Source organism: Argentina silus, assembly GCF_951799395.1.
Source record: "Argentina silus genome assembly, chromosome: Y".
Classification (NCBI taxonomy): domain Eukaryota; kingdom Metazoa; phylum Chordata; class Actinopteri; order Argentiniformes; family Argentinidae; genus Argentina; species Argentina silus.
The window spans coordinates 41,170,487-41,183,179 of NC_139654.1; the positions used below are offsets into that span (position 1 = coordinate 41,170,487).

A 12,693-nucleotide genomic window follows, 5' to 3' on the forward strand; every position below is an offset into this window, starting at 1 on the left:
CCAAATAGTATTACAGTTTTATTCTTTAACTAGAATGTGTTTCGTCCCAACGAACTGCGAGAGTGTGGTTGCTAAAATGCCGCAGATGGTCACCAACAGTTACTGAATAAGACATGAGAACAGTGCATTTTGTGAAACGAAAATGCATTCAAAATTTACAAAGAACCCAATGTAAAGGTTTCAACATGCACATTTTTCCATTTACTACATATGCACTCAGATTCCATGTATGGGGCACAGATATATTATTTTTATGACACACAAACACAAGTAGGCAGACCTGTTTAGTTGAAAGCCCACTCACCACGTCAAGGTACAGGCCATGAGTGAGATGATGAGAGACAAACATTTACAAACATTTGCAAACATTTAGTTAAACATGGAGCTGACAAAGACATACAAACATCACAAGGACATGCACGCAAAAAAACGGCACGAGGACACGCATGACAAAAACACAGATTAATTGAACATAAACTAACAATAAAGGGTATGTAAATGAATTGTGTTAGATTGAAACAGAGGTTAGATTGGACCGGATATTGGACATAGACCAGAACATGTTTGTATAAAAAAGATACAACAAAGTGCATTTTTAACTACAATATAAATAAATAGGCTGACTGTATTGCTCTACTTGCTAAAACACTTTGAAACACTTTGACTCAAACAAGGCACCGACCAAACAAGGTGTAGCCCCACCTGGACTCATACTGTTTGACGAATAGGGCGGCGGTCTTGTCGTGCTCGTGAAGAGAGCTGGCGGCGGTGGCGATCTTCTGCCTGAGGTCGGCTGGCACTAGGTGGAGGTCGCTGTTGTCTGCCAGTTCTAGAAGCAGCAAGGCCAGTGCCTCCACTTCCTCTATTCCTGGCAGATGCAGATGTCTCTGGCTCATAAGCACATCTTGCAGAGCAGGACTATCCTCCTCCTCCACCTGTTCTGCCTGGGTTAGGACGGCATGCTTCCTACAGACGCTGTGGATAGGATCCTCCTCTGACTCTGCAGACATGCCAAGACCCTCGTCTGCCATCTCCTCATCTTCACCTTGTTCCTGTTCAACCGACTCCGACTCCGACTCCTCACGAGACTGCTCTTCCTCAACTGCAAATATGTAATTGTACTAATCACAAATGTGTCTGCGTAGTTACAACAACCACTTGTGGATTCATTCAATAATATGCACGGTTTCTTTGCTTCTTTGCTTTTTAAAACTTAACTTTATACCATGTTTGTCGTCATTGCTAGAATATGCATGAAAAACTATGGATAACCTTGCGTAAGTGTGTGATTAAGTACTGTACCTTTCTGGACATAGTAGTCCCTAGCAGTGAAGCTGGTGGACTGGCACATGGCATCCTCCACGCCAAGGAGCTCCTCCTCGTCTGGGTGCTCGTACGCATCAGGGACGGGCATTGGAGCAGCAAAGTTGGGCTCCAGGACGTGATCCTTGCCGAAGAGAACCTCGGCCTGCTGATTGATGCGCTGGATCTGTCGCACGTCCATGCACGACGTCTGACCACCAGCAACCCGGAGTGATGCCATGCGGTTGTTCCACTGCACAGCAAAGGCCATCAGGTATACCTGAAACACATGACCATTTTGACTGTTATTGTATATGCTTAGAAGTGATGACTAAAACTGTGAAATAAAATGCATCATTGAAACTACGCTATATCGAAGTGTTTTTTTTTTTTTTTTTTTAATTACTCACTTGGAATGGCATAATCCCACATCTCTGTGAAGGAATGGCATTGTACAGGTGTGCGTGCAACCCCTCCAAAGAGTTACTGCCTCGCCGGCACCTGTGCTTGTTCAGCCGAACGCCATTCAGCACCACCACCTTCACAGAAACATAGAGCTGTATGCCAGGGGGATACTGTAAAGCACAACGAATTGCAAGTTCCTTATTTATTCTGGTGTCCTTTGAAATTTTTGCCATACAAGTTTGAATGGTTTTATAATGACACACGATGACTGCAAAGACATGAACCCACCTGCATGCAACTGAGATGCTTGCTTGCAGTTGCCCAGTGAGCATCAACTGCCTCTGTCGACTTGAACAGGTGGATTCCGTCAATGTCAAGGCCTGCTGGTCCCCTGAACTCTGCAATGATGGACTCAATCACCAAAGCGGTCTCCTGTAACATATATATTCTCAGCTTTGAGTGTTGTCACAACTAGAATGAGTGTAACACAACTGATGGACGGAGTAGGTTTTACCAATAACAAAACTGGCTTTATTTTCCCATATGGTGCAATTATCAAACAAACAAATGTGCGAAACGTCTGCACCAAAACCAAATGACAAAGACAAAAGATAGCAAAGGCAAAACAAAGGAAACAGCATGACACAGGTAGAGTCTGCACACCTGGAACACTCACAGAAACAACGAGGGCAAACAGAGGGTTAAATATGGTGAAGGGAAAGGCACAGGCCAGCGGGCCGTCACAGTGTTAAATCAGTCGTTACTCCTAATGATTTTACATGTATTTTCAAAACTAGATCTGAGTGACACCTTAGTCCAGTACAGTTGAATCCATATTGACAAATAAGCAAGTATGTTTGCTTCTTATTCATGAAATTCAAACATGGATCAATATCACACTTACCACAACCCCACGGGTAATGCGCCTGACATACAACCTGACCTGGTGAGGCTTGAGGAACGCCATCATCTCTTCGTCCGAATACCTGGCGTACAGCTCTTGGTTGCCACTCCTGACCGCCTGGACTAGGAGCATCATGTCCGCCTTGTTGTAGGCGAGCACCGCACCTGCCAAGGCACTCATGAACACCCCATACTTGGCGTGGCTCTGTTTGATGACAACAGCATCCCAGCGGTGCAGCCGGTGTCGGATGTCCAGTCTGACCACAGTACCCCTCTGCAACCCAGTCACCAAACAGATTCTCCAGGAAGGATGAACCGCTGTCAATGAAATTATATCAACATTTTGTGTACATGTGTTACATGTTTTTATAACTGTGTTATCCATGTGTGTCTTGCAAAAAAATTATATGAAGTTAACTGATATGTACATCACTTGGATTATGAATTTCATCATAGGTTTCAATGGAATTGTTATTAAACTTACCGACAGCAGTTGTCTGCAAGACTTTTGGCGCAGGAGCATTGGCACGTCGAAACCGGGCAATGAGACCTCTCGCCATGCGCGCGTAGCACCCCTCGGACTCAGCTGCCACCACCACTGTCGTCAAGAACTGGCCCCGCTCGTTCAGCACACTGGTGGCGGGGAGGGGGGCGGATGACACGGCTTGGGGGGGCGGATGAACCATGACAGAAAACTTTGTTGATAGCCCCCAACTCAAAATAATTGCAACGTATTATGGATTATTCCTTTAAGAAAGCGTTGTTCTAAGTGTGTGGGTACACTTTTTATGGGACCCGTTAGCTGTTAGCGCTAGCCAGCTAGCCTACTGACAGGTTGTCAATACGTTGTCATTACACATTAACAAGCCAAATCCCGCAAACGATGGTATGGTCAGTTGCTGATTTCCAGACAATATTTTATCTTTTGACAAAATCGGCACAGCTTTATACATGCCTAACAAATGTCTAACTAGCAAAGGATGAAGAGGATGAAACTTACCTGAGTAACAGGGACGTCGTAAATGAGATTCACCGATAGTGGCCGCCGGAGCCGTATAAATTAGATGACGTTTGAAATTCCTCGCATAATGATTGGTGGGTTAGAGATCATTTTTACTAAACGGCGCATAACCACTGCATCAACTTTACTAAACGGCGCATAACCATTGGTCGGTTGAGGATCGGATAGGGACTTGGAGGAGCATTTGCCTGGGAATACCCGGTGCAGTAAGCTTTTCCTTATTTCGACCAGTAGGGTGTACTATTGTAGCACCACTGTAGTTTGAACAGTTTCATATTGTTAGTACAGCTCCAGTTTCATATTGCTGTTTTGAACAGTTTATACAGTTTGCTCCAAAACCACCTGCTAAGAATTGGTGACTCACTCAGCCTTCTCTTGAGCTCGATTCTAGACTGACAACTATGAACTATGAGCTGTGGAGTGGTAAAGCAATGTTAATTGCAGTTTTGGTCTTTTCCCCAGATAACTCCCAGCCTTCTGCGTATCAACTGCAGTATTGTTTGTGTTGTCAAGTGGCGGGCGTCTCCTTTCCTTGACGTTATATATACAGTGCAGATGGCTGGGAATGTCGCTTACGGCCATACCACCCTGAACACAGCTGTGAGCGATTGCCAATCACAGTGTTTGGAGTGAGTGTGCGTGGAGGAGTGTGAGAGAGAAGAGAGAAGCTAGTGAGAGCGTTTAGGAAAGTGAAATCTTTATTTACTTGTTTTTTTCTAAGTTTAAGTGAGTTCCCCGACAGCCTTGTGCTGTTCGGGGATCGGAGATTGAAAAATGGATAACATGGCGTCGACCGGCGTGATTGAACCGACTATGAGAAAGGATAATAGACAAACGGGAAATGAAGAGAAAAAGTACGAGAAAAAGCTAACGGTGGCGGTGGAGATTCAGGGGAAACAGAAGATTTCGATGATGGAGCTATTGAGAGGAATAACGGTGGTGTGTGGGAAGGTGGAGGGGTGTCGCTTCAAGGGAGACCAGAAGTATGAGGTGACCCTGACTTCGATGAGAGGGAAGGAGAAGTTGTTGGATGGATTTAAGATAAAGGAGGCAAACATTCTGGCAAAGGATTTGGTGGTGGACAAGATGGTGGTCTCCTTTTTAAATCTGCCAGTTTATATGAATGATGGAGTCATATTGGAGAGGCTGAAGGAGTGGGGAGTGTCAGCGGCGTCTCCAATAAAGAGAAGGATGTGGCCGGGGACGGACATTGCAGACGGAACACGGTTTCTAAAGATGAAATTCACGGAGACGGTGAGGTCGCTGCCCTACTCTACGAAGTTTATAACCCTTGAAGGAGTGGAGCACTTCAGGGTGATCCACGATAAGCAGGAGAGAGTATGCAGACTATGTATCAGGCCCGGACATGTTCTTAGAGATTGTCCTGATTTCGTTTGCTACAAATGTCACGTGCAGGGGCATTACGCCAGGGAGTGCCATGAGAGGAGGGAGGACGGTGCTGGAGTGAGAAGGAGAGGAGAGGGCGAGGATAAGACGGTGAACGAGATGGAGGTGGAGGGAGATGGAGATGGAGAGAGAGAAGATGAGGAGGACAGCGAGGAGGTCGAGGAGGAGTTGGAGGAGGGCGGGGAGGAATGCGAGCTGATCGTGGAGGAGACCCAGGGGGAGGAAGAGGTAGCTGGATCGCAGCCGCTGACTGGATCGCTGGGGGACAAGGAGATTCTTGGTGCTAGCCTGGATGCGGCAGGCAGAGATGGGCAGCTGGATGGTGTGGAGGGCGATGTGAGAGGCGAAGGTGTGGATTTGGGAGTAGCTCCGGAGGGGCTTCCAAGGGTTGGAGAGGCGAAAGCGGTGGAACCTGGGACAGATGAGAGGGGGGATGCGGCAGGAGACCGGGCGATGGACGACAAGCGGAAGAGACAAGAGGGTGAGGACGATGTAAGTATTGTTGAAGTGGAGAGGGTAAGGGCTAAGCCATGGAGTAACACAGTGGAGAATGTAGGGAAAGGGAAGGGGAAGAGGCATGGCGGTGGACGGAGATGATGCACATGATCTTACTTTGGCAATTGTTGATGGCTACGGTCTCTATAGTTACAATCAATGCTAATGGTCTCAGGTCAATGGGCAAGCTGGAGACGGTGTTGGCCGCATGTAAAGAGGACATTGTGTGCCTGCAAGAGACTCATTGGACTGATGACATGATGGAGGGAGTGAGGAGGAGGTGGGAGGGAAAGGTTTTTGTCAGCACTGGGACTGTGAGGGCTTGTGGGGTGGCGGTTATGATTAAGACAGGGGTGGTGGAGAATGAGCGGTTTTTATTTGGTGATGATGATGGAAGGGTGGTGGGTGTGGGATTTGAGCACCAAGCATTGGTGCATATACACTGTACACTATTTATGCTCCAAACGAGGAGGTGGAGAGGAAAGTTTTTTTTGAGACCATTAAGCAACACTGTGTGGGGAATTGCATTATGTTGGGTGATTACAATGTTAAGCTAGATAGATTAGACGTGTCAAGGGGGATGAATTTTAGGGCGGATACATCCAGGACAGAACTGATGGACTTGATGGATAGTAGTGGAATGGTGGACGTGTGGAGGGAGGGGAATCCAGGGGTTCAAGGGTTCTCCAGACGGCAGAGTGTGATGGGGGTGTTAAAACAGTCACGGATTGATCTATGTTTGGTGAAGAGGGAGGTAGTGCACCTGGTGGGAGAGGCGGGATATCGTTTGGTGGCATTTAGCGACCATGATGCGCTGTCTTTCCGGCTGGGGGCAGTACAGACAGGGGGAAGAGGGGGGTCATGGTGTTTTAATGCGAGTTTACTTAAGGAGGAGGGGTTTGGGGAGGGGGTGAGGGAATGTGTGAGGTTGGCAATGTTAGATAGGGCATATGAGAGTGATGTGTGTGAGTGGTGGGAGGGACTGAAGGATAAATTGAAATTGGTTGCTGTGGCCTATGCAAAGCGGTTGGGGAGAGAGAGGGTGAGGGTGCAGAGGGAGTTGAGGATGAGGTTGGGGAGGGAACAGGAAAAGATTGATAACATACCTGGGCATGATATTTCTGAGTATCTGGGGGTGAGGGAGGAGTTGAGGGGTTTGGAGAGGGAAAGGTGTGAGGGGGCTGCGGTAAGGAGTAGAGCATGGTATGTGGTGGAGGGGGAAAGGAACACAACATATTTTTTGGGGTTAGAGAAGAGAAGGAAGGAGAAAAGTAGAATTGGGGAATTGATAAATGAGGAAGGGGTGATGGTGAATGATTTGGTGGGGATTATGGAAACGATGGAATCGTTTTATAGGGATTTATATACTTCAGAGGGAGTGGATCGGGACTGCATGGACCAGGTGTTGGGTGTGTTGGAAGCCAGGGTGTCAGCAGAAGATGCAGAGATGTGTGACTCAGGCTTGAGGGTGGAGGAGATAAAGATAGCGATAATGGGGCTGAATTTAGATAAGAGTCCAGGTTCGGATGGGCTGACAGCTGAGTTTTACAGGGGTTTTGTTGACATCCTGGCTCCAATACTGTATAAGGTTTATGTATGTATGGAGAGCACGAGGGTGATGCCGGATTCTATGGGCCTGGGGGTGCTTACGTTGCTATATAAAGGTAAGGGAGAGAAAACCAGGTTACAGAATTATAGGGCACTGTCTGTGATGAACAGTGATTATAAGGTATTAGCAAAGGTTTTGGCAAATAGATTGAATAAGGTTATGGCGAGCATAATTGCACCTACACAGGCCTATGGAGTCCCGGGGAGGGATGTGGCGGATACATTGGCTACACTGAGAGATGTGTTAAAGGATATGAGGGGGAGGGGGGGAGTGGTGTTATGTTTAGACTTTAATAAAGCCTTTGATAGGGTGGAGCATTCTTTTTTGTTGAGAGCAATGGAGAGGTTTGGGATTGGGGTTGGTATGAGGGAATGGATACGTCTGTTATATGGAAATGCTAGGAGCAGGGTAAAATGTGGGGGGTTGCTCACTGACTCCTTCCCCCTGGGCAGATCTATACGGCAGGGTTGTCCTTTATCAGCTCTGTTGTACAGTATGTCAGTGGAACCCTTGTCGGCTTATATCAAGGCACAGAAGGATATTAGGGGTGTGGATATGCCGGGGGGAGGAGTCAGTGTAATTCACCAGTATGCGGATGACACAACTTGTACGGTGCTTGATATGGGGAGTGTAAATGGAATTATGGGGTGTGTGAATGTGTTTGGGAGGGCCTCAGGGGCCAAGGTAAATGTGGAAAAGTCGGAAATGATGGTGTTGGGTCGGGTGGAGGTTGGGAATTGCACTTTTGATTTGAAAACTGTCAACGACAGGATGAAGGTTTTGGGGGTTTATTTTGGGAGGGATGAGCGGGAGGCGTGTGTGTTTACATGGGCTGAGGTGATGAATAAAATCAAAACCACTTTGAATTTTTGGAAGATGAGAGCTTTGAAACTGAGGGGAAAAGTGGTGGTGGTGAATGCTTTGTTGATGTCAAAGTTTGTGTATGTGTTAAGTGTTTTGAATGTGCCAGAGTGGGTATTAAAGGAATGTAGGAGGTTAGTGTCTGATTTTCTGTGGGGGGGGAAAGGTGTGAAAATTGCTTATGATGTGTTGATAGCGGATTATGAGAGAGGAGGGTTGAGGTTGGTGGATTTGGAGGTGAAGATGAGGGCTTTGAGGGTAAGGAGAGTGAAAAGATTTCTATATGGGGAGGAAGGGCATGGGTGGAAAGGGTATTTTAGGGAGTGGGTGGAAAGGTGTGGGGGGTGTGGCGATTTCGGGTTATTGATGTGTATGAAGGCAGGTATGTATGAGGGAGTGCCAGATTTTTACAAAGAGGTGTTTGGGGCGTGGGGGGAGTTTTTGGTTAAGGTAAGGTATGAGTGTGTGAGGAGTGGAGAGATGTTGAATATTCCGGTTTTATTGAATCCGGTTTTGAGAAGTGAAGGGAGGATGTTGGATATGGTTTGTTTCAGAAGGGCAGGTCTGATTAAAGTGAGGGATTATAGATATGAGGTGGTGCCTGGTTTTTTGCCAGAACAGGCAATTGTCGACCTGGTTTGGGAGAAGGATGAGGGGGTTAGAAGAGGAATGATAGTAAATATGTATAGGAAGATTAAACTGAGTGTACCGGAGGAGTGGAATAGGAGGATGGATAGGGAGGTAGGTGTAGTGGAACAGGCTAGTTTACCAAAGCTACGGGTAGGGCAAGGGGAGACAGAGAGGGATTTTTCAGGGGTAAAGGTGAGGGAGTTTTATTGGAATTTATTAGAAAGCAGAGTGAGGGAGCCGGCAGCTGAGAGGGTGTGGGTGCAGGTGTTTCAGGGGTTGGACGTGAAGAAAATTTGGAGGAATGTAGCGGTTAAGTACAATAGCATAGAGTGCACTCATTTTGATTTCATGCTTAGGCACAATAGGGTGTTTACGAAGGTAGTGTTGCACCAGGTGGATCGGTTAGTGTCAAGGGTGTGTGATGTGTGTGGTGTGAGTGATGAAAATTTGATGCATTTGTTATTTGATTGTATAGAGGTGGTGGGTTTTCATGATAGGTTGAGGGGATTGGTGGAGGAGCACTGGGGGGTGGAGTTGGTGGCGAGGCAGGAGTGGAGGAGGTTTTTGTTATTCGGTTTATGTGATAGGAAGAGGGGATTGAATGTGGGGTGTTTGAATTTTGTGTTGTCGAATGCAAGGTATGCAATCTATGTGAGGAGGAATATGGCGAGGTTTGAGGGGAAGAGGGTTAATGTATGGGCGGTCTTTGAGAATTTAGTAAGGAAGAATGTGGGAGAAAAAAAAATCAGCAGACAGCCGTGTGTTCTTTAGTCATGAGCCTGTTGTCAAAACGGCAGAAAGAAATGGTCACAAACGAAATATTGTTTCTACACTTAAAATGAACAAAGAAAAAATGAGCTAGCCTGATATAAGTCATGTTCATGACGATGCAAATGTAACGAGATTTCGAACTGTTCTGTTGCACACGTTGGGACTCATTTTATTTTTCTACAAAAAAAATTTGCCATGACGGGAATCGAACGCGGGCCGCCCTGCGTTACAAGGCAGATTCCTATCCGCTAGACCATTTGGGAAGACGTGATATGTGCACCCTAAGATATCTAAGTGTCATTTCGGTGAGGTCTGTAGCAGAGGCCATAGAGCACACCAAACAAATAATCATGTGTTTAAATATCCTTGTCGTTTTGAAAAAAAACCATTGTCACCTGCACAGGAATGCCATGCGGCCAACATTGAAGAAATGTGCTTCTCAAATCTGTCATTAACACTGTTTTCCACACGCTTTTTTCATTGCATTGCCATATAATCAATTGGTCATTGATGCGTCACGAATAACGACAATGCGTCGAAAATTAAAGAAATGTAAACATGAATTATGTTATTACTGTCTAAGCATCACAAAGCTGTATGCGTAAAGGCGTCTGACGTCACAGTGGCTTGCCTGAAACAAAGGAATTAGAGAAACATGTGCTTACAGGGGCATCGAACCGGCTTCTCCCCATGATGGAGCAAAGTTGCTACAGTGACAAAGACAAGCTCCGCGCTCATGGGCAATTTATATGGGGCAACTGTGCTGCGAGTATCTAAGCAGTCGTCGTGCATGGATAAAATGCAATGTTTCAAACAGATCTGATGAATTCACCTACTTTGAAAAAGTGTGCGTTAGGGAGTCCTTTTGACACAAAGCGAAAATCTACAGTCAAGCGTCAATCAGCAGACAGCCGTGTGTTCTTTAGTCATGAGCCTGTTGTCAAAACGGCAGAAAAAAATGGTCACAAACGAAATATTGTTTCTACACTTAAAATGAACAAAGAAAAAATGAGTTAGCCTGATGTAAGTCATGTTCATGACGATGCAAATGTAACGAGATTTCAAACTGTTCTGTTGCACACGTCGGGACTCATTTTATTTTTCTACAAAAATCATTTGCCATGACGGGAATCGAACCCGGGCCGCCCTGCGTTACAAAGCAGATGCCTATCCGCTAGACCATTTGGGAAGACTTGATATGTACACCCTAAAGTGTCATTTCGATGAGGTCTGTCGCAGAGGCCAAACAAATAATCATGTGTTTAAATATCCTTGTCGTTTTGAAAAATTACCATTGTCACCTGCACAGGAATGCCATGCGGCCAACATTGAATTTACAAGAAGGGACAGAGCCTGCTGTACTTCCTGAGGAGGCTGCGGTCCTTCAATGTCTGCAGCAAACTCCTAGGGATGTTTTACCAGTCTGTGGTCGCCAGCGTTCTCTTCTATGCAGTGGTGTGCTGGGGAGGAAGCACTAAGAAGAGGGATGCCGAGCGACTGGACAGGCTGGTAAGGAAAGCTGGCTCTGTTGTGGGAGCTGAACTGGAGAGCATCACTTCAGTAATGGAAAAAAGAACTCTGAGCAAACTGCTCACCATCATGGACAATGAAGGTCACCCACTGTACCACACCATCATCCAGCAGAAGAGCTTGATCAGCTGGAGGCTACGAGCACTGACAAGCAAAACTGACAGACTGACTAAATCATTTGTCCCCAGAGCCATACAACTCTACAATAGGTCAATCAAGGGCAAAGAGATGGACTTCTCTGCATAACCTCCACCCTCTGTATCATATCACTATCATGTATCATGTCACTGTTTCACCTCATTATCTACAATGTTTACTAGCTATGCTAGGTCTCATACACAGCCCCTACCTCCCTCCACCAGCCTGGACTAAATGCACTTTTAAATAGTCCATATTTATGTAGCCCGTATTTAGTTTTTAGTATTTAATGCTATAATTGCACTGTCTGCCTTACCTTTTTGCACCTCACCTAACTGCAAAGACATTTACAACTGCACCTCGCCTGTATAAAATGCTGCTAATGTTGTATGTTGTATGTGTATGTTATGTGTGATACCCCTATGTCTGTATGCTACTTGGAACCTGAATTTCCCATTGGGATAAATAAAGTTTCTATCTATCTATCTATCTATCTATCAATGTGTCCCGGCTGTAAACACATGCGACACACTTTCACTTGTCTGTCATGTGTCACCCGAAAATATTCGGCACCCTTCTCTGTTTCAAATCTCGTTGAATACGGTAAGGACTTAACAGTTTCCGTGAACTTTACCTTGACAAAACGAGTGCCTTCACACATCCTCCTCTAAATAGGCGAAATTGCCTTCACTCCCCAGTCCAAAAGTTTTTTAAAAATGTCCCAGTCCGTGATATAAACCGGCAGTCCCAAGAACGAAACCACCATCTCATCAGTGGTTAAATCTTTCGCCATAATCCTTGTGTTCTTCATTTTGAAACCATCCATCAGTCTCTTATTCCCGTTGGGGTGACTCCTCGTCAGTTCATATTTATTAACTCCGGTAAATCGACATCCCAAGACCAGTCCACAGATATCTTTAGTCGTTTTCAGTAATTCCATCATCGTTATCCTGTCCTCTCCCACCAGCTCGACTGACACTGTCAAGTCTTTGCTGTAGCTCGGCCCCTCCGTCGCTGTCTCCTTCTCTCCACCTGTCTCGTCTTCCTCCGCATTCACTGCTTATTTTCCGCTCTCATTTTCTCCGCTCTCCCCTCCAAACGCACACCCTCCTTCAATTGACCATTTTCCATTTTCCGTGCCTTATTGTCAGCCGTTCCGTGTTCAAAAACCATGTCATCCGCCCGTGAAACAAAACCGTCGACAAATACCCCCCCAAACAGCACAAGCTGTTGGAATACACAAAAAACTGAACTAACTTTCACTCAAACAAACAAACTCCAATGCTTCCGCTGGCTGCAGGCTTCCCAGACTCCTTTGCACTAAGGGCGTGTTCAGGGTGGTTTGGCCGTAAATAAAGTTCGCAGCGGACCGTACTGCATATAAAGTTAAGGAAAGGAGGCATCCGCCACTTTACAATAAAAACAATACAATAGTTGATACACAGAAGGCAGGGAATTATCTCGGAAAACTGCAATTAAGATTGCTTTACCGCTATACAGCTGAAAAAGATTCATCTTACAGAAGACAATTGCTTGCAAACATTTGATTCTAAACTGAGAAGAGGGTGTGCCGTCAAGACATCATGCACCACTTTACGAAAAGGAGATCAATAGTATATAC

At 45.9% G+C, this 12,693-nt stretch overlaps 1 protein-coding gene across 1 annotated transcript; it reads right to left on the reverse strand.

Moving 5' to 3' along the window:
• Positions 1–235: 235 nt before the first annotated feature.
• Positions 236–1,543, reverse strand: LOC310824126 (uncharacterized protein; the record flags this gene model as incomplete). The annotated part of the gene is made up of 2 exons (XM_083696972.1): positions 236–1,102; positions 1,303–1,543. 2 exons carry the CDS (start codon positions 1,541–1,543, stop codon positions 666–668), a joined length of 678 nt encoding a protein of 225 aa, XP_083553098.1. The 3' UTR covers positions 236–665.
• Positions 1,544–12,693: the final 11,150 nt, after the last annotated feature.